The sequence below is a fragment of the Vanessa tameamea genome, chromosome 8, assembly GCF_037043105.1.
Source record: "Vanessa tameamea isolate UH-Manoa-2023 chromosome 8, ilVanTame1 primary haplotype, whole genome shotgun sequence".
Classification (NCBI taxonomy): Eukaryota; Metazoa; Arthropoda; class Insecta; order Lepidoptera; family Nymphalidae; genus Vanessa; species Vanessa tameamea.
In genome coordinates this window covers 8,482,489-8,505,853 of record NC_087316.1, presented here as the reverse complement: position 1 = coordinate 8,505,853, position 23,365 = coordinate 8,482,489, and the positions used below count along the sequence as shown (strand labels likewise).

The following is a 23,365-nucleotide window of genomic DNA, read 5'->3' as shown; positions in this document are numbered from 1 at the left end:
ACTTTCTATAAGTAGAAAAGATGAAATAATATCTGAATGATTATCGGCATTTGAAGCAAGAGTTAGACAAATAAAAGTGCACCTGCATGATGCCCAGATGTTTGTAAATAAAAAATGTTGTTAAACTTGGAGAATTTATTGCTTACACAAAATATAAAAATAATGATTAACAAAATATGTCATTTTGTTGCATTTCACATCTATGAAGAGATTCATTCTGTGTATATTTTAATATTTTCTGTAATAATAATTTATACTATAAAATTTGAGTGTCTTTCAAAGGCACAATTTTGAAGGGACAAATATTATAAATGATCTCCTCACAGACATTTCACTTAATCTTACCATACCCTAACATCAGTCAGTACACTTATCACATCAATCCAATTTCATTGAGGTAAAGTGATTTTACTAAAATTATAGAATATGTTGATATTCTGTTATGGAAATGTATCAAATTTGACTTCATATTCCTTATGAATAGCTCATTTTATATATTAGTTAGAGTTAATTGCAAAACATAACAAATGACAATTGCTTCAAAAATATGTATAAAAGGAAACACTAATCTCATAACATGCTTAGCTCAATGAAACAAAATTAAACTTATATTAAATGTAACAAATATTAAACAAAGCACATAATACCTAGCACTCTATAGTTTTAGAATAGAGGTGAGCTATAGGAAAATATAAACATAAAAAAGATTTAGTCACTATTACATGACACTGAAAATAATAATTTGAGCCCAGTAGTGATATGTACTTAATTTTTACATAATTAGAAAAGTGTTATTTGTTCTTATGTTAATATAAAAGATATTTAGTCAAAAAGCATTTGAGATCAAACTTTTATATCAACTTTTTTTTATTAGTTTCTAAATATTTTATTTTAAAATGGCAGCATTCTTAAGTACTTACTTATTATCAATAGAAAATTGTTAGCAACTATTAAATAATTTTATTAAGAATTTGTGCATGCATTACTTATTATAAATACATTTTATAGTTGAGCACAAATATATATTCAACCTTAATTGATCATAAACTGTTAATAAATTGCAACTTTTACTATTGTTTTGAATTTAAAATAATTTCTTAGACATCTTAATTGATAAAATTGCAACTTAATGTTTAATTATAAGCAAATACAATAAGATTAATAAAAAAAAACATTGATATTACAATTATATTTGTAAAAATAAGAAAAATATTGTGTAACAAGTAAAACATAATTAAAACCAGGGAACAATTGCAATTCACAAAAAAAAATCGAAATAAGATAAATGCTACAAAAGTTGTATCTAATAAGTTAAGAGAATCAGAAACAATTCCTAAAATCACTCTAATACTGGTACTAAAAAGATACAATAAAGTGCTATTATTTTTGGTAGTTTATTGTTTTTTGCCAAATACAAGTAGTCTTGTGAGCATGCTTGTAATACAAGGCACTTGTTTTTGTTGATGCATTGTTAACATATCCGGTGTATTTGATTCAAAATCAAGTGCTACCTTTTGTGCTACAAATGTTAACAACGTCAATATATCCCTTTCAGTACCTGCATAGCGGAGTTCTTCACAGAGGGCTTGCATGAACCAAGAGCCACGAGTAGTATTCCTCCAAGAATAGTAGCCTGGGACTGTAGAAAACACAATCAAAAAGTCAGCGTGTGTTGGAATCCTGTATGATGCACTTGAGGAACCATCTGTTTCAGTTCTATTAGATAATGTTATTCCTCCATCTAGTTTATCACCCTGGCAAGCTTGAATAAAGAATAGCTTAGGTTTTCCTGCCAATGTTGGACATTTGTCAGCAGTGAAATAGTACCAAAGATTATCTGCTTTGTAGTGAGTATCTTTTGCGTACAACATTCCCATTTCCCCGTGAGTCAGCACTGAGATAAATAAGCAGTCATTGTCAGTGTGATCCATTTCAGCTGTTTGTTGTAAATATTTGTTCACATCACCAGACTTAAGATTGTGCAGTATAGTAACACGGAAACCTAAGCTTTTGAGTACTTTTGATAAATTATCACTATCGACGTTTGTTCCTGTGCGTGATTTTAAACTGTGAATATCAAAATGCTCATGATTAAATATGATTGCCATCCCGCGATTCTTATGGTTCATATTATAAAAGGGTGCATTCCTATCGACGGGCATTCTGGCGTAGCGACGTGCTGATGAAGAGTCATGACTTCCCCATGCGTCGCCTTCATCTCCACTTCCATTCGGTCTTTGGTCTGCTTCATTTTCAACACTGTCGTTATCGTGTGTGTTTAAATCAGACATTTTAACAGACTTTTTGTAAAAAAAACACTTTTTATTTAAGAATAAACGAAGGCTAATATATTTAGAACCGTTGTCTCGTGTCCGTTACTATTCCAAGAGCGCTCGTCTTTATTTGAAAGAAAAAAACGCATTACATCAGTGATCAAACAACGAAACAATACAAGCTTATAATACTGTGTTTGTATACTCTGTGACTGTGCTAGAGATTAGTGTTGATATGAATAATCGACTATCGATAGAAAATCTACTGTCTATCGAAAGTTAAGCAAAAGTATCGATAGTATCGATAGCTCCACATAAGCAATACTATTGATATTAGCGATACTATTGGATAAAACCATTCATTTCATTCACTAATATTCATATTTGCTGCTGTTAATATTGTTTTTCTTTGATATAAAAAACCAATACTATTAAAAAATCAATATCTTTAGTTTAAAACCATGTATAACAGATAACAGCGATACATTGTAATAGCGTTGTTATCAATAGTATTGCTCATGGAGAACTATCGATATTATATATCGACTTGTATCAATACTATCGATAGTCCTATCGATATCTTGAATAGTTTTCGAGGTCAACTACCGGTTGTCAAACTATTGACGGTTCTGCAACACTACTACAGAATCAGACCTATATATGTATAACAACATACAATTGCTATTATTATTTGTTATCTTTATTGGAAATTCCACGTTTAAGTTAGTTCTCTTAAGTTGGCGGATTATTTTATATATTATGTTTTTGCTATTTCTTCTGTTAGTGTACCTCATTTCTTTTTTATCTAAGAAAATATTGACCCTCAAGTTAGCGCCAACTATATATTTTATTGCTATTTTACGTTTAAAATAAAAAATATATCCAATAGCCCTATAATTACTATTCTCTTTGGTCTCGTCACAAAACTTTATTACACACAGTACAGCCAACTACAACCTTAACTATTTTTTAAGCCAAAATAACATAAAGTACCAATGTTTAAAGCCCTTTAGAATCAAACCGAAATTAAAAGAAATATTTAAATTAAACTTCCTCGGCTTGAGATAATAAAAGTCATATCAATAGTCATACTATATTTCTCTATGATCATGTAATAATTTACACTTTATTGAACCCTATTCTTTAAGTTTTTTTGAATGGGTAATATATTTATTAAATCACATAAAAATATAAGTATTATCGAACTAAAAATTAAAACAAATGAAATTTATATCCACATAAAGTTAAAATTTATATTTATAATAGTCATCAGTATTACAATAGAAACAAGTACTAAAATTATTTGGATCAGACCACGATTCCATTTGACATTTTTTACAAATTTATTGAACATTTATATTATAAAGTACATATTAATAATTAATTGATAATGGTGCATACATTTATCCTCATTGCATCGTCGCTAGCGTTACCATGGTATTATACTAAAAAACAACATAAGTGCGTTTAAACAAGTTCATAAAAATAGATTTATTTGAATATATTATACCAAAATGTCCCTTTTTAAAGTGAGACAATGGTGGTCTAACGAAAAATCGCTAAGTGAAGTTTGCGATGAGGGTACTCAAAATGGCAAATGTATTAAAGTGGACAGATTCAACTCACACAGCGATAGCGACTGTGTTATTGTTGGACAAGGTTCCTTGTTGAAAATTTATAAACCAAATTCAGAAAATGATAATTCTCATTCAATTTTAGAGTCACAATTAAACGATGTCGTATTACAAATTGAGACAGGAAAATTTGTAGCGTAAGTTTCTGCTTGTAAGATCAATAAATTTATTTTTGCATTAACAAGTTCAGATTATTATAATATCTCTTTTGCAGGGATTCTTCTGATCGTCAAATATTAATATTACACCCTAAAAGATACGCTATATATATGTTAGAACGAAAAACAGGTCAAATTGATGTTGGTATGTATAAATATTTTATCACCAATTAATTTTAATTATACACAAACGAACATTAATTATACACTACTTTACTTTAAGGGGAGCAGAATGTATTATCCCCTATGATAAGTCATCTATTTACAAGGCGGGCGTTTAGCACGACCTGTGGTCCGTTTGGCTATTCAAAAAGAGATCTTATATGCATTCAGGCTGTAGATGGTACATTAAGTTTCTTTGACCAAGACACATTTTTATTTATGTGTGTGTTCAACGACATTTTGATACCGGGACCGGTGCATTTTATAACAAACAGCGATCAATTTATAATTTGCAAGTCGACTTGGATAATGGAAATATATAGGTAAAGGCGCATATAATATTATGATTGAGTAGGTATTTTAAGATATTTTTATGTAATGTAATATTGTTCATAAAATTTTAGTTATCAACAATTAGGCGAATTAAGTGAATTAAGTGCTCGACCAAACAGGAAAAATATAAACATTCCTCAATGGATTTATAATGCAGGAGAAGAAATTATATCTATCCAAGTTATACGAGTAAGCATCGCAAAAAAACGTAACTATATTGATGATAAATAAATCATTGACAAATAGCGAAATAAGTCCAAATTTGAAAACAAACTATGTTTTTGTACAAGTTACATTATGTAATGGCGTTTCTTGTTAAATTTTTTCTGATTATTTCATTTTATGTTTTAGACAAGTAGCAGTTTTTCCAGTATTGTAGCAGTTGGTGAGAGACATCTGTATTGCTTTCAAGATAATGGTCTAATGAAATTCATGATTCGATTTGATTATATGCCGATCTGTTTTCACGCATATTTAATTGGATGGTACTATGGTACGTGCTAAATCTGCCCACTACTTAATAACTTCGAAACACACAAGTATTTATTTATTTTATCTTAACTTTCTTCATTTTTACAGTACCTATACATAAAAATCGGTAGAGAAGTACTTTGTCATTTATGAAAATGTATCCATGGCATTGCATAAAGCTATTATTAGTCATTGCTTGCATTCCCAGTTTGCTGCCACGCGTGTGATCTAAATACATTTATGGTATAATATCTCCACTTAGATACTAGTACAATACTTTACATTTCACAGAGCCAAATTCTCGACTTCTGATAATGGTAGCTTCTGATGATTCGAAACTGAATATTTATGAAGGAACGTCACTTTTGTGGTCATGCGATTTAACTCATAGGCCAATATCGATAGCTCGTTGCTATCTGAACGCCTTACCTGGTGGTATTGTAACGCTATCAACTAATGGTATAATAAATGTTAGCTTCTTGGGAACTGAACCGGATTTAAATGCAAATGGTAAACCAATGAATGATTTTGTGGATCCAGATCAAATTCAAGATGAATTAGACGATGTTGAAAATTCATTGCAAAAAGTTATGGATGCTAGAAAAGGTGATCTTAAAAAGAAAAACTTGTGAAAGTGTAAAGTGTATTTGAAAACTGAACTTGATTATTTTTATTTTTACTTGTAGAATTTGACGACGAAGACACGGAAAGCGATCAAATAGTAAATATTAAAGTCGAAATCGGGAAAACTAATGACGATCCTATTTCAAATTATCCGGCCAATAATATAGATACACTACAAACTTGTTCAATGGTTGTAATTTTAAGTTGTAACAATCCAAACTCCATACAAAGTATTCAAATAACTTATGACTGTGCGTCTCCTATTGCTTGTTCAGACACGACTTTATGTTTCGAAAATGTAAATGGTACGGAAATTATAGAGACACAAGTTTATTTATCAAGCGATGCAGATATATCCGACTGTGGTATAAATATTGTAATTAGTATCGTCGATATTAAAGGGAAAATAAAAATAATATCAAAGCGAGTATCACTACCACTTAAGCTTTACTGCGTACCTGTCGAAAACGTGTCGGAAAATAACATCAAATTAAGTTTTAAAACAAATCAACCATGTTTAGATTTGTCTGAAATATTTACTGGTAAGTTAAATATTGAAATTCAAACTATATGACTGAGAAGAAATGTATTATGTTATAAAAGTGACGTATTTCTATTCGAACTCACGATTATAATAACTAATTAATTTTATACTCTTCATTTTTAGAGTTTACAGAAGAAGATTTAACAAGGTACACAACGGTTAAAAATAATTTAACATTTAAATATCGTACTTCAAACAATACAGTTACCGTTAAAAGTAATGATTTGTATACAATAGAGGCGAATGATTTTTCTATCATGTATCCAATATTTGAATATTTTGTAAACAATTTAAAAATATATTATGCCAGAACTGGTGTTACTGACTTCAAAATTAATTTTAATTTAGATGGAGAATTAATAAAACTTATTTTGCATACGTTTTTGAAAAGCATCGAAAGTCATGCTAAAGAAAGAATCAAAATGAAGAGTTTGGAGGTAGGTTGGTTTCATATTCTACACCCTATCCAAGTTGTCTTAAGACGAAGGGGGAAATCGATTTTTTTTTTCATTAAATATCAATTAACCCTTAAATACCAATTATAAGTTTTTGTCTGTTTTATTTTATACTTTGATTCCAATAAAAAAAAAGTAAATAATTACATACATTTGTCATATTATGTCTAATTGGGAATTTGAAAGAAGAATCATTTAAAAAATATAATTAAACTGTATACTGTCTATGCCTGTTTTTTGTAGAACGACCTCAATGTACTTCAAAGACAGTTCACCTTGGTGCAGAAAAGACTGTTAGTTCAATACGGATCGTTACCCCCGGGTAATTGTGATGCTTTAGAATTTTTAATGAATGATACACACGAGCGAATTAAGACTGTTGCATATGGAATAATGCAAAGTAAACGATATGTATTTAGGTATGTCAATTATTAATAATATACACTGGAAACCTAAAAGATTTATATTTTTATTTGAAGTAAAAATATAGACAGGCAAAAGGATCACCTTTTTAGAAAAAAAATCCGTCAATATGTAGCCAGTTTTGATCTATGATGTATTGGTGTCACACACACACATATTCTACTACCATGCATCAGTCTTCTGCATGGCTGTATTCAGGTATAAATGAAGAGAAAACTAGTGAAAATACAGAAACAAGGAATATCACATCTTAGATCCCCTGATTGGTGTTACGTTGGTGGTGCATGGAGAAGTTCTTATTTATTGCTGTTTTATTGGTTTAAGACAGTCTAGTTGCTCATCTTCCTTTCTAAAATACCATATGTATTTTTAGCGCTGGCAACATTTTGAGAAGAATTGGGAGCATTATCATTTATATACTCAAAGAAAAATTGAATGACGAATTTAAAGTGAAACTTGTTGAAGAGATGTTGTCTTTACATACTCTCAATGACCAATTTCAAGTGAGTAGCTTTAACTGACTTTATAATTAACAAATTATTATTTATGTTTCTTAATGCGTGATTTTACTTTAGGAATGGGAAGAAAACGTCGCACAAGGTCTGTCATACATTCTCAATAAAGTATTCAAAAAAACAGAAAAGGATAAAGAAAAACTTGCACCGGTCACCGATCAAGACATTCTATCCCAAACTAACTTAAAAAAGTTTTTAAAACAAATGCGTATAGTATTCGAAAAACTTTTAACTGACTGTCAAGATAATAATGAGGTAAAGAGTAACGTAACACGCACAGAGGAATTTGTTGAAGTCATATAATTATCATTTATTATAAGGCAGTAGGAATTTACAAAAGCTCATAATAAACTTAAGTCATACAAACGAGAACAAGCTTTATTTCGTTAGTAATTAGGTATATTATAATTTATTATGGTGTAAAATTGTAATTCAAGCAACGTGTAATAATGTGTATAACGCGAGATTGAGGTACAACATGTGTACTATGAGGAGAAGATACTTGTCGCGTCATTTCTTCTTAGCATCCTTGAGCCCAGCACCAGCGTTGAATTTGAAGAAAATTATATCACCGTCCTCTACCACGTAGTTACGACCTGGAAAAGCAACAAAAAAAACGTAGTAAAGTAAGCTTGATCTACCCATCTATACTTATGAAATCGTGTCACTGAGTTTAGAAATATGGAGTTCTCTTTACTTTAAGGAGAGGAAAAGGGAGGGGTTCCTTTGCATAAGTTTTACCCGTTACAAGTCGAGACGGGTAGCTTATTTATATTTCAAGACAATGAAATGTAATATTATTATACTAAACCAATATAAACAAACTATTTCTAATTATTTTTTATTAGATTTGCTTAGTACTGTGTTTTTCATACAGAATTATTAAATTATATCTTTGACTGTTATTTCATTTGAGAGATTTCATAATTTATCTTGACAATACGGAAATGCTTGTAAGAGCCAACTTCATGCATATATTGCCCAATTGATAATGATATCTTTAAAGTTATCTTGTATTGAAAATTCAGTATTTTTTTACCATTGTTATTAAATAGTTGTTAAAAAATAATGTCAATCAGAATATTGTATCATTTTATATTTCAATTTAATTATATGTATATTATTAGTCCATCCATATCTATTTTTTTTATGATCAGAACACAAAACTGTATATTTATCGCAATTATGTAACAGGAATATTATATTTGACTTGTTATAAGCCCGTTTCTAGATTCTAGAGCCTATTCTAGCGGAAATGAGTTGAATTAATAAAATAAAGAGAATTATAAATGCACCTAACGTATATTATTTTTACTACCTATATCCCAGTATATTATTGCAATAAATAATAATGTTTAATTTTTTAATGAATATATGATCGGAATATAGAACATTCTGACTGCGACCTTTGTCATTAATTTAAAAAAAAAGACTATTTTAAAAACATGATAGTATTTACATACCCTGTTGTCTGTATTTTCCGGCGGATTTACAGGCCGCTTCCGAGCCTTCTTCTTTGAAGTCCTTGTAATGCATAACTTCAGCCATTATGAAACCTTTCTCGAAATCCGTGTGAATCCTACCAGCAGCTTGGGGCGCTTTAGTGCCTTTCTGCAAAAAAACAAAATATTTTAATATATAATAAAAGACAGACATATAAAAAAGTATATAATCATTATTTACCTGAATAGTCCAAGCTTTGACTTCATCTGCGCCAGCAGTGAAAAAGTATTCCAATTGAAGTGCTTTGTAACCTTGGACAATTATTTTGTCTAAAGCACTGAAAGGTTAAGAAACAAACTTTATTTATTACGTTTATTATTCGTTAATTGAGATTGAGTCGATGTCTTTGTTTATTGATAAATTCAGATTTTAATAATTCTTTTAAATTGTTAATTGCTTTTTTCCTTCTATGTTCTATTTGTCAGTATGTTAGTATTTATATGATTTAATTTATATGCTGTTAAGTACCTTGTAATATTATTTTCTTTAAGAAACTGTTGCTTTTCATCTGGATCCATTTCAAATAACTTGCTTTCCAAAACGCCAGAAAATGGTATTAGGGGTGCACCTGGATCATTTTTATCGATCCATTCTTTAAGTTTTGGTAACCTAAATTAAATTACATAATTATTATATTATTGGTAATATATATATATATATCAAATAATTATAATTTTATTTTAGGCTAAACCAACTCACCATTTATTCTTTTTTCTGATATAATCTTTTTCCGACAAGTTAACGAGATAAAGCGCGGGCTTCGATGTTAAAAATAGATATTTGTTCAGTACCTCGATCTGAAAAATTCGATTTTAAGAATAGATTTATTATTTACGATCTTAATTCATAGTTTAGTATAGTCAATGTATACATACATCCGCAGCACTCCAATCCCCGAAACGTATATGTTTCTTTTCCTCAACTAAAATTGTTTTTACTTTTGCCAGTGTATCCTAAAAGATAAATATTTTCTTCAATATTATTAATTTTAAAATAAGTAATGATATGGTATGGTACATATTTGAAAATATTTTCATTTTTTTTCTAAATACTAGAAATGCAATATATTACTAAATATTTTAGAACCAGCTCATATCTGAGGAAGCGTAAAGCTTGTGTTAAGAGTGGGGATGACCATAGAGCAAGTGATAGGTTTTTACCTGGAACTTACTTATATAATAAATGTAAAACAAATCTTCTAGAGCATAAAACCAATATATCGTCACTGTGATTTCGAAGAAAATATATTTAGTCAAAAAATGTAAACCTTTTTTTATATTTAAAGTTAACTTACATATTCGGGTTTTAATTTCTTATCACCGCCACGGTTGACAACTCTGTCTAATTTTTCTACGTGTTGAATGAGTTGCTCGGCGTCTTTAAGCCGTAATTCTTCTCCAATAGTCTCAAGATCTCGGACGGGATTAACATCACCATCGACGTGAATTACATCTTCATCATCAAATGCTCCTTAAATATAAATAGAAGTATATGTTATAGTCAATTGCAGTATTAACACTACCTTAGAAATATTGACATAATTGTATACCCACTGCAGAGATTGAATATGGCATCGCAAGCCTTAATATGCGACAAAAATGCATTTCCCAAGCCTTGACCTTCAGCAGCACCTCGAACTAGACCGGCTATATCCACTACATTCAGAAATGCAGGTACCTTACTGAAATTTAAGACAGTTTTTAGCAATTACATATCAGCATGATGATTTTGATAAAATAAAACTGAATTACTGATCATATTGTTATATATTGGAATAATAAGTCACCTGGCTGGTTTGTGATAAGTGCAAAGGTAATCAAACCTCTCATCCGGAACTGGTACCCGACTTGCTAAAAAAAAAAATACAATTGTTAACTTTGTGTCTTTTACGTTTTTAATAATCAAGATTTATAAAAATAATTACCAGGCTTTTATCAGTGTTTGTTTAAAGTGATAAAATAATAATTTAATTTATTTTTATAAATCATTTATTAGAATAACATAAATATTTAATAAAGAAACAAAGTCGATCAATTAATCTCTAAATTAAATTCAGATCCTAAGCTCCCACTTGTGGTTGAAGTAATGTTAGTCGAAGTTTTTCTTAAATCAAAATCGACTTGTTTAGTATATCCTAATTTTAGACAATAATGTTTGTAACTAGTAAATGGATTATCTATTGATCGTAGCCGCAAACCTATATCTTTGACTAATTTACATCTGGCTTCAAACGTCTTGAAAACCTTCAAATAAATGGATAACTCAGATTTATTTAAGCAATTGTGTGTTTTTAAATATAATGCTATGTACAAAATAGCCGACAAACTTGTGTCTAGACCTGGATATTTCGGTCTACTCACATTAACTGCACAACAAGCCTGTGTTAGTATGGTACCAACACTTTGTTCCAAGAAACCCAAATGAGGAATATTTTTTAGCGTTATTTCAGGGAAAATTTTCGTTTCTTTAAAAACTTTGATGTTATAATACAAATGAGGTTTTGACAAAAACTTTTTAAGGCACTCATTACTACAGAATAAATATATTTTTTTCTTATAAACAGCAGCATATTCATTGATTCCAATATTTTTTATTTGAGCGGGCAGTTTTTCTGCGTACGTTACTATACATATGCCATTTTCATAAACGAGCGAAATATTGACCGTTTTCACAACGGCCGGAATTTCAGGTATATTTAACTTTTTAGCTGACAAGAATTTCTTTGGGAACTTAAATACAATGTCTAAATGTTCAGGACAAATCCAATAAAATATATCTTGGTATTGAACAAGGCCTGTTTTGTCTGCGGGATAGCCGCTGTGACGTAAAATATTCTTATAGAAGCAAACAGGACAAAGATTTTTAAAACACGACATCCTTTGCTGAAATGCTTCGTTAGATATAGCCATTATATCCGCACGTACTATATCCGATTTTGCATGACCTAAGTAGTAATGTATCTTTGGTATCAAGTTTTTTATTATCATATTTGCATCAATGTAACATTGCCATTTAGAATTGTTTCCATTGATTGAATATAGATTTTGTGTGTCCTGTTTTATAAAATTTCTAACTTGTAAACATTTTTCATACCAATAATTGTATTTGTAATCTATAAAAGATCGAGAATGAGGGGGCTTTGTTTTGAGGATGGCGTAATGATGTTCATGTTGTGAATTTTTTAATACGTATTCTCTATCGGTATGGATATCGAAAATTATAAGAGGAAATAGATCAACTTTCGACAGTTCACAGACATCATAAGGCGACTCCGGAAAACCGTCAAGAACGAAACCATTAGTCATTATTCGACTATCTATTGCAACAGTTATGATAGCTTTTATAATCAATTCGTTATGAATGCAATTTCCTTCACGTAATTCTGATAACATTTTTAATCCCAATACAGTCCAATCCATGTTTTCCAAAATGTATCGAATGGCCATTCCTTTTGATATACACAACAATCCATACTCTTTGGCAAGTTTTGCAGCTAATTTACTCTTACCCGATTTTGGTGGTCCGATAACACCAATTCTTAATGGATACTCTTTAAATGATTTAATAGCATTATCTTGAATATATTTCAATGGATTAGTTCTAAACTTTTGTACATATTTTTCCGATGAAATAAAATATATAAAAGATCGATGAATAATAGGAAAAATCTTATTTTTACGCCTATTTAAATTGTATGGATTGAAAAGTGTACAAGGATTTTCAAAAATAAACACTGGACACATTCTATTGAATTTGCTCAATAAAAAGAATCCTTCCAGCAAAAGCATTTCGGCAATGTCACAGTTTATAATAAATGTTTGCTCTAGAAATGATTCACATCGATTTCTCAAATCAGACAAGTTAATTAACGCCTTTCGGACAACTTTATTCAAAGATTGTTTTCCATCCACAGTGACTGTTTTTATATTCTGCTCATCTAAAATATCATTTAACGTCTGTATATTTTCCTCATCTATATCAAAGATACTTTCCAGTCTACTATTTATCTTATCGAGAACATCATCAGCATTCTCCCATTCGCTTTTACCTGTTGGTTCCGGATATTCTTGAATGATGTCGTTATAGGCGGTAAATAGCTTAATGTCTACGTTAGATGATCCGGCAGGATCAGCATCCATTATGGTGCTCTGAATAGATGAACTTTTCAAGGCTATTTCATTATCTGGACATACGTTTTCTATAACTTCACTAATTATAAGATTAATCACAATCGTTTTTGTAATAAAGTCTTGCCAAGTCTTTCGATCGGCTTCTAATTTTCGAAAAGCTTTTGTCTTAGCTTCCATAAGTTGTAGCTTCCATTGATCAAACATTTTCGGAGACAATCTTTCTAATGCTATTTCAGAATTGCTTTCTAGTTTTATAACTAGATCAGGAATACAAAAACTTTCTATCATTACTTCAACATCAGTAGGCAATTTTGGTAAGCCGTCAACCACAATCCCAGTGTTGACAAATGGGCTTTCAAACCAAAGTTTTTTAAGCATCGATTGGATAAACACAAAAGGCAATGGCGATCCACGTTCAAAGTAATTATAAATCATACGGCGTACTTCTTGTTCATTCGACATAATATCCATCAGATTGTTTGAATTTTCTTCATCCATTTGAAACTCTATAACGTCTTGCTCATCCATATTAGGATCAGTAAAACTATTTTCGAATTGCCATCCAACTTTTTTAAAATGTTTTGGCATCGCAAATTCATTGATAAAATTTGGAATATCAATATGTAACAAACCAAGTTCTTTGGCAATTATTTTAGATATTGTAGTTTTTCCACTTCCGATGCCTCCAATTACACATATTCGAAAAGGAGGTATATTTTTAAATGGTTTATTATAAGACTGGTACTTTATAATATCAGATAACATTAATTCCTTACAGACTTCATTTGAGGAATAACAAAGTTTATTGTCATGTCTAAATGTAAACTCTGATTTGCCTTTCCATAGAACACCATAGTCGTTAAACGCAACAGGGCAATAAATATTTGTTTCTCCTAAGTAATATGGTTCATTATGAGTGAGATCATCTTTAAATGATTCGTTATCATCATCTTGATTTTCGGCTATATCATCGACATTGACAGGTGGTTGACAATAACCTTTGCGTAGTTTTAAGAGGACTCCGTCTATAATTTCAATATCATTTTTATTTTCCAGTTCAATTTCAATGCAAGATTTTAAATTTTCTTCTATGTTTAGTTTTAATACGTCCCAATCTTCGCGAAACTTTTCTATACTTTCAGTGAAAGATGTTACTAAATCGTTATTGGTTTGTTTATCAGGTTCATCTTCTATTTTTTTATGAAATATAGAATGTAATATATCGTTTATTAATTGCTTGAATATAATTTTCATATCTAACTCCGTAGAATGTAAAGGTTGGTGCAGACTTAGTTTTATTTTTACCATAACATCAGTACATAGAATATATCTTTCTTGATAGTTTTTAGTACTATTTTCTATTTTAGCATAATGTTCAATTAGATCAACATCAATTTCTCTATTTTCTATTAAAGCTATAGTGTAATCTGGTAATAAATTATTCACAGTGAGATATTTCCAATATTCAGGATTCGAAGGAAATCCATCGATTATAAACTTTCCATAAATTTGTTCTGAAGTATTATTTTCAAAAGATGTTGAATCTATACTTTTTAATATTTTAATAATTTCCGACATCAGTTCTTCAGGTGTTGGCTCCATTTCTTTTTCTAATTCATTAGATTTTATATAAGCTGATATTTTTTCGGTAACATCTTCGTCTTCTATATTAGGTGTGCTAGGTTTGCTTATTTCGGTAGTTAATTCAAGAGGGGCATACTTCATTAAATTCTTATTTATCAGTAAGTTTTCACATTGATCCAAATCATTTTCAGATAAATAAGCGAGTTTATTTTTAAGGACGTTAAATCTTTTCAAAAAATCTGGTTTCGCCTCCGCGTTTTCATCTTCAGATAGTTTTAATTTTTCTTTCAATAATGATATGTATGCACTTAACATAGTACATTGAGTGTTATACCACGTATTCAAATTAGATATTCTATCTAACTCCATACTTTCCCATTTAGTAAATCTAGCGTCTTCAATTGTTGAGATTATTTCAGAGAAAATAGTTTTAGCGTAAATGTTATATTTCTTCTGCTTCTCATTTTCTAGTATGGTAGGAAAACTTAAAATAGAAGCATCAAATATCCAAGATAAGCAGTTGGCAACCATGGTTTTTCCCGACGACTTTGTACCTATAATTATAATACGGCATGTTGGTTCCAAATATTCTAACTTAAGGAAAGGCCGTGGATTTCTGCAAAACTTCACCATTGCATCCAATGAAGACAACAAGTACACATATTTAAAAAACGTGACTGCATACTTTGGTTTTCCTACTATTGTTCGTCGTTTTTTAAGTTCAACAGGACATCTATTATACCAATATGAAGCGTATCTATTAAATTTAACGAGACCACTCCTTACCACATTTAATTCTTCAACTGATGTCCAAAATTCTTCTAAATCTCCTGAAGGATCATCAAGATATAATGGTTCTGGTATAATTATAGGTTTCATTGGCATTAATAGTATTTTCTCCATGGTTATGTATATCATTTGATGAATTGAGGAGCGCCCGTCCAGTTTTATAATAGCGCTTGGATCAAAATCATTTAATTTTTGTTTAAAAAATGGACTAATAGTTTGTTTATAGTTACAAAGTTGATCTACTGTATTTAAATAAAAATTGATTGGTTGCTTGCAATTATATTTAGGGTTGAAGTTATGAATGTCGTATGGTTTCTTGAAATCTGTTAGGCAATAATTAGTGGGCCATCTTACTTCATGCTCCAGAGTAGTTTGAAATGGAAAAAAAGTAATAGAGTTATTAGGATAATTTAAAAATTTACGGCTTCTCTTTGTTATGATATCCATATTCGGACATGAAATAAAAATCACAATATCCGGATTTAAATCAAACAATTCTTGAATTTGCTGTAAAAGCACTATTTTTGTAGTGTTATAATGTGGAATTACATGAAATATGAGGTTGCTACAAGATTCCAACAAAAATTTCGGCAATTCTACCATTTGATCTTCAATTTCTTCGCCTACGAATTCTTGTTCTTCATTTTCTTCTTCTTCTTCAATAGTCATCTCATGTTCAATGCTCATAGATGTGTTTGACGTAGACTTTTTGGGTTTTGATTTTTTATTTTTAAAATTGCATATTAAATCAAAGAGGATATCTTCAGTTATCATAACTGATTCTTCAGTGTACAACGACCTGACTAAGTATAGGTCATTTTGCTTCGAAGTTACTAGTGGTATTCCTGATATTATAAATCCTCTGTGTAATACAACAGGCGATTTTAATTTCTCCTTCATAATGGATAGAATTGTATCAAATTTACAGACTCTATTATGTCTCATGTTAAAATCTAAGCACTTTCCTGTTGGACTCTTTTGTTCAATTTCGTCTATCAAAACATTTTTAGGGCAAAGATGAATGCAATTAAGTTTTTTAGCCAAAGCTTCTCCAATATTATAACTTCCAGCACCCTGTTTGCCTAATATCAAAAATGATTTTGGTTTTTGTTTTAAATATGCTTCGTGTGCATCCATATCAGACCAAATATTATGAAAATCCAAATTATCAGGCAAAGGAATGTCAGTGTTATTTAAACCCAAAATAGCAGCAGCTAGAGGTTTTCGGCGACAATCTTCATTGTCAAACTCAGTTTTGTTAAATATTGTATAATCACCATTATACAATATATTCCGATCGATTTTTATATCTTTAAAGCCAAAATTATCCATAAATTCAACATTTTTGATATTTTGTTTAAAATGCGACATTTTTAGGTACAATAATCAAACAGTTTGACAATTTTTTTTGACATGTTTTTTAATATATATTTTTTTCTGTACTAACTGAATTTATCTATACAAAAAAGTATTGTTAATTTTAATATGTATAAGCATATTAAAAATGGCATACTATTCCAATCAAAGAAAGAATAAAGATTATAAACTTTAGAAATACATATTCCATGTAATTTGCCAATTATTAATATATCTTTATTTATAATACAACACTATTCCACTTGCTTATATCATTTTAATTTTACTTTCATAGTACTGATAAGTTTCATCAACATTCAAAGCAGCAATTTTTTGCAAATCCATAACAATTATCATGGATTATTCAATTTCTCGACCAATTATATAAGTGTCAATTCAGTATCAAATGTTGTTTAATTAGGTAAACAGATAAAAAATAAAGTAACATCTTGAAATATCTCCATTTGAATCCATTAAACTAACATCACTGTTTTAGATTTCTGACACACGCAAGTATCATAGCTCAGAATGAGATAAGTTAAAGGTTAAAAATCAGTACTGAATAAATACTATCTTCATAGAGCTAAATGCCATTTGTGGGTCAGATAGTAAAGTATGCAGAAGTACATTTAAAATTATGTTATTAATGAAATTATATTCAATAGTCAACTAAACTTTAAATAGGTACATTTAAATTTTAATTTGTTTTTTAAATTAATATTTGGCTAGTAAATGGAATATATACTTCATTTTTCATTATTATATTAAAAAATATATATTAATGGTCCTATCTATTAGGACTTTAATCTGATAATCAATTCATTTAATTTGTGTATAATGGCTATATGCATATTTTTAAGTAAAATAATTTGAAATAACGATAGTATTAAAAATTGATATTTCATGTAGATTCCTACTTAAAATATTTTACATTACATTTTTTTACACCTTTACTGATAATTATTACCTCTTTATATATTTACTAGTATAATTATTCTGATATATTAATACAATTTATAGTATTTGGTAATTTATTTTAATTTAGTTCATCTAGACATCTAATAGATAAATAACTCAAGACATAATGTCTATACTCAGATCTCACCTCACAAAGTGATAACTGACATTTTATATTCCATTTGCAGATAATGTTACTTGTTCACCCAATGTATGTTTGTAAGAATATACATATCTCCAACAGCTGGACTAAAGTCTCATCTCCATTCGAGATGAAGGTTAGAAGCTTAGTGCACCATGCTGCTTCGATGCAGTTTGCATCGAAGCAGCATAGATATGCATCTGGAAATTTTTATCACATGTATGTTTTTTCACAATGTTTTCCTTCGCCGAGAATGAAATTAATTATAAACAAAATAAGAACATAAAAATTTCATGTCTTTTCAAACCTTGATTTGGAGCCAGAAGATTAGTTGTTATAACTCCTAGGTAAGTTAAGTTGTTTTTACCACTGGGTTCATACTTTTACTTATTAGTCACAGGACTAATTTAATACATTTAAATATTTATTTCAGGTGTGATAAATGTATAATATTGGTTGATACTTATTTTCATTGGGATCGATGGTACAAAATGGAAAATTTTCAGCAGCTGCTTGGCTTTTAGTAAGCACATTGAAAAATGTTGATTTGCCAACATTTGGAACTCCAACGATACCCACTTTCAAGTTTGTACCAATTCTTCCAATAAGTGGTTTTTTTTCAGGCTCTTCTACTTTTTTAGGTGGCATTCTGTAAATACAAGTTAATTTTTATAAGTAAATATAAATATATTTCAAATGATGACATAAAAATATATATATAATAAGTGACATGAAATTTCGCATTTGCATATTAACCATTAAATTAACTACAAATATTTTCTAAAGATTGATTCAATGCTGTGAAATTTTAAAACACCTAGACTAGGTGTTTCTGTGTAATTTTATATATTTGTTTAAATATTAGATAAATTAAAGAACAAAATGCAAATTGTATCAGATTTATTAATATGGAAATGTAATCTAATATTTTGACTATTCAAGGTCATACACGTGGAAAGTTATTTAATTAAAAATAATCAATATAATATAAATTTACTTTTATATCATAACCTCTATTTTCTTACCTGTTATATTTATGATAGTATGTTGTTCACAATATAAAAAATAGTAAAATGTCAATTTTTTTCTTGTTTAATTGTACACAATCTTGTTTAATAATTCAATAAACTACGATAAAATATAACATACGAATCCACGATGCGGTACTCGTATACCGTATCAACAGATTAAATTTACAAATGTCAAAGTGGCAAGATAAATATATTGCATATATAAATTTTATAAAATGTAGAATTTTATTTCATTACTAGCGACTCGTCCTGGGTTGGCACGGGTGTAATGCAGATACTAAATATACTACAGTATGCCTTTATAAACAACGTTTACAGTTTTTCAGTCATTAGATAATAGAAAACTGTCTATGTCCCTGCGTTTTAAATCTGTAATATCTTCGAAAATATTCATTTAAATTACATGCTGTAAAGGCCCATATTGACTTATATTAAATGCACAATGTATTTAAAGTACCTAATTGCATAACGATTAAAACTGTATTGCTTAAAATCTCTTTATTATTTCTCGTAAAAATTAAAGGATAAAAAATGGTTATTGTGGTTTATCTCTGTGAGATAGACATATAGTGTAGCGGACTTTTTTAAGGGGTACAATACTGTAGAACATTATTTCAATCTATCTTGAGCAGCCAGTCGGAATACACAACGGCAGAATTTTATTAAAATTAGACACATTTAGGTTTCTTCCTGATGGTAACATTCATCGCCGAGCATGACAGTAATTATAAATACAAATTAAGCACATGGAAATTCAATAGTGCTTAGGATCGAACTTGCAATTGTCGGCGATACGAGCGATGTATACGTTGTAACTTCTAACCACCAGGCCATCTCTATGACATAGAATTTATATTACATTCTGAAACGAAATAAATGTTTGAAGATTAGATAAAGTATTATTGTATGGTACTATTATTAAAAGCAACTTTTATTACTGTGATCTAATATAGGAATGTGGCATTAATGAAGCTTAAAGGTAAAATTTGAACAAACGTTACATTTAAAATTTAAGTAAATCGGAATTAGAAAGAGTTATATTTTCTATGAGTCAAATTTATATAATCAATGAATATAATTATATTATATAAATATTAAGCAGCAATCTAGTAATTTATGAAACCATTATATGATACATTTTGGTAAATATATTTCGGATGTTATTAGGGATTGACTTGCTTAAGACATTTTCTAAATATTCGCATTAATTTGTATTAATTTATTGTTAATTTTATTTCGCATTAATTTGTATTATTAATTCGCACTGTTTCGAAATAAAACCACATTATACAAAATATCAGTTTTTGGGGGCTTTGGACGTATTGGCGGACTAACAGAGGGGCGAAACGGGCGGCTCGCCCCGGGCCTCCAGTCTTGGAGGCCCCCAAATGCATCCGCGTTCCCCTGATCAAATCCTACACAAGACTTTAAAAATGTGCTTAGTACCTACATTATTTCGTCCAGATCAAAACACTACACTTTACAGCCATCTAGACTGTTTACGCGGTACTAATATTCTTTTAACTTCGCTGAATGCGTCCTATACCCTGGGGGAATCTCTGTCATGGTATATTTTTGTACGCCTACATTTACATTCACTACATTCTATTTACCTACGTCGAAAAATAAACATTGGTCTCATTTAAATTATATTAAATATAATTACGTTGATATTTAATAGTTTATTAGTGTGTACTGATATTTTCGTGAACGGATAAGCCTTTTTTCAAATTAACATTAACACTTATTTCTACACACAAACTGTAAACAGAATAAAAAGCTTGTAAAACTACATTTTTTTAAACCTGGGGGATCTCATTCAACTTTGCCGCTTGACGGGCTTAGTACGCCACTGATTGGACGTCACTTATAAGTTATAAGAGAACAGTTTTAGTGAGGCAATGGCAACCCTGAATTCGTCGAAAAGGAGTCAAAGTACTAAGTAGTGCCTGTTTTTTTTAATGTTATATTATAGGTGGCAACCCCAAAAGCAAATATTCCTTTAAAATTTTAAAAGGAATATTTGCTAATTATATTTAGCTATTTGCTATAATATTTTATTTTCTTTTTTTAGAGCATTTACATAAAAGCTTTTTTTAAAAAGGATTTTTGCTTTTAATGTATTTTTAAATTAAATTATACGGTTAATAGGGTCATTATTCAATGTTATTTAAATGGGTATAAGATGTTTTAATTTAGTCAGCCATAATCTAGGTTATATTAGTCTTCTAAATGTTTTATGACAACCTTTATTATGAAAAGACTTTAGCAAGAAAAAAAAAAAGACTTGAGTTTCATCATATTGTGTTATATATATTTTCATATTCTAAACGATAGATGATAGCATAGGCAATAGCAACGGGTTGGAGAGATAAGTAATAGAAGAGATTAGTTTACAAAAATATATAACTAACTAGTTGTTATTGCCTTCCGTTTTAATACATATTATTTACTGAATACTAATAATTTGCAAGTCTTTTCTTTATTATTCAGTTGAATTATTTCAAAGAAATAAAATCACAACATATATTAATAGATAACATTTTGAATATATTTTTATTAATTTAAAGTATAATTGGTGACTATGTTGTTAGAGCAGCCCACGGTGGAGACATAGGTGCAGGATTTTGTAGATATGACATGACAACGGCTGATATTGAAAGCATAAAGGAGCTGACAATCTGAAAAAAAATTAAAAATAAATTTAAAAAAAGAACATCTTTTCTTTTCTTTACAGTTACATTAGCATTTTATTATAATGAATTGTTTTTAAGCAAAATTTTCAACTTTTACAATTACAATATAATAGTAACAAAACACATTACCTGTTTTGTATCATCTGATACTCTAGAGTTGGCAAAGCTAATGCTGGAACAGAACACCGCAGTCCATGCACACCATTTAAGGCGCATCATAAGACCACACATTGAAAACACCATACCTTAAAAAAAAATGTTTAATTTACATCTATAGTGTTGAAAACCAATAAGAATATTTGTAATAAAATATGTGTTTGTTGTTTGAAATAACTATTGTTATTTTATAGCATCATAATATTTTATTCTTCGGTAAACAGTTTTATTCACATTTTTATAATTGGTTACTCTACACATTTTGATAGATTCTTACTCAGTGGTAGGACTTTGAACAAGCCCATCTGGGTAGGTACTCTGTATCACCCAGTCATCAGATATTCTACCACCACACAGAACAGAATAGTTAATATTGTTGTGTTTGAGTTTGAAGGGTGAGTGAGCCAGTCTAATTACAGGCAAAAGACACATAACATCTTTGCTCCCAAGGTGAATTAAATGTAAGGAGGGGTTAATATTTCTTAAAGCATTAATCACTATGGCCAGTGGTAACCATTTACCCTCAGATGGGCCATATGCTGGTCTGCCTACCTATACTATAGAAAAAACATAAATCCATTTTATATAACATTATACAAATAAGATAATGTAACAATTATTGTTAAGTAGGTCATGGTTATATTAATTTAAGTACATAGCTATATTACACCCATATTTATTACCGAGAATATTCATATAGTCTGTAGTGAGATCTTCAGCGGGAGCTGAAGATGCTGGTGGAGGTTTGTAACGACGTTCGCGGTCAGCACGTCTTGGATCCACCGTCAGTTGCATCTGAAGTGTGTTACATTTAAATATATAAACACTATTAATATTATCTTAGAAATTAAAAGTGCAGCATATTAAATGAAAATAGAGAATACAAGAACTTTACCTTTGTAGGTTTTAACACTGGCCCGCAAATAATTGAAACTGTATATATCACTACAATTCAAAAGAACGGAGCCAGAACACTGTTAGTTATTTATGGTATTTTTGTTTTGTAATTGAATTATAAACTTATTAGGGCTATATTCATTTAACTACAGTGACGTCTGCAGTTAGTTTACTTTTTACTTGAAGTTTGAACCTGGAAAGTGAAACATGAAAGTAATACCTAAAGTCTTATAATTAATTTGACAAATGACACTTGACATTGACAGTAACAGAAGAACATACGATAACAGAGTCATAATATTCCAATCCATTTATTCTTATCACGTGATTTTATAATGTTTCAAAATCTCTAAAAATATTTATCCTTTTCGTAATATTTTTATTTTCATGCTTAATTGATACGATTTATTATAAAAATGTTCTATATTTTTAATATCTAAACCTCGTTCTTTGCTTTATTAAAAAGGAGTGTATAAAAAAATAACGAATAATTTTAATTTCAAAAGAATTTATATGCGCGCTGCATCATGTT

At 29.5% G+C, this 23,365-nt stretch overlaps 4 protein-coding genes across 4 annotated transcripts; 1 reads left to right on the top strand and 3 right to left on the bottom strand.

Annotated features, from left to right (window-relative positions):
* Positions 1-117: 117 nt before the first annotated feature.
* Positions 118-2,482, bottom strand: LOC113399903 (caspase-1-like). The gene has a single exon (XM_026639173.2). The coding sequence runs from the start codon at positions 2,289-2,291 to the stop codon at positions 1,395-1,397; it is 897 nt and encodes a 298-aa protein (XP_026494958.1). The 5' UTR covers positions 2,292-2,482; the 3' UTR covers positions 118-1,394.
* Positions 2,483-3,629: 1,147 nt separating this feature from the next.
* On the top strand, positions 3,630-7,942 carry LOC113399785 (protein PTHB1). The gene is made up of 11 exons (XM_026639021.2): positions 3,630-4,044; positions 4,122-4,210; positions 4,289-4,550; positions 4,632-4,749; positions 4,912-5,053; positions 5,323-5,637; positions 5,718-6,197; positions 6,323-6,636; positions 6,898-7,073; positions 7,451-7,580; positions 7,653-7,942. The coding sequence occupies exons 1-11, from the start codon at positions 3,788-3,790 to the stop codon at positions 7,893-7,895; spliced, it is 2,526 nt and encodes an 841-aa protein (XP_026494806.2). The 5' UTR covers positions 3,630-3,787; the 3' UTR covers positions 7,896-7,942.
* Positions 7,943-7,949: 7 nt separating this feature from the next.
* Positions 7,950-19,265, bottom strand: LOC113399786 (adenylate kinase 9). Its single transcript, XM_026639023.2, has 12 exons — positions 19,079-19,265; positions 18,515-18,702; positions 11,491-16,890; positions 10,882-10,945; positions 10,649-10,776; positions 10,390-10,565; positions 9,971-10,048; positions 9,795-9,892; positions 9,564-9,704; positions 9,276-9,372; positions 9,056-9,203; positions 7,950-8,188 (listed from the first exon to the last, which is right to left on the bottom strand). Exons 2-12 carry the CDS (start codon positions 18,699-18,701, stop codon positions 8,103-8,105), a joined length of 6,603 nt encoding a protein of 2,200 aa, XP_026494808.2. The 5' UTR covers position 18,702; positions 19,079-19,265; the 3' UTR covers positions 7,950-8,102.
* A 2,348-nt stretch (positions 19,266-21,613) lies between these two features.
* Positions 21,614-23,059, bottom strand: LOC113399859 (protein Asterix). Its single transcript, XM_026639121.2, has 4 exons — positions 22,832-23,059; positions 22,620-22,731; positions 21,910-22,025; positions 21,614-21,765 (listed from the first exon to the last, which is right to left on the bottom strand). Exons 2-4 carry the CDS (start codon positions 22,729-22,731, stop codon positions 21,667-21,669), a joined length of 327 nt encoding a protein of 108 aa, XP_026494906.1. The 5' UTR covers positions 22,832-23,059; the 3' UTR covers positions 21,614-21,666.
* Between the last annotated feature and the right edge of the window lie 306 nt (positions 23,060-23,365).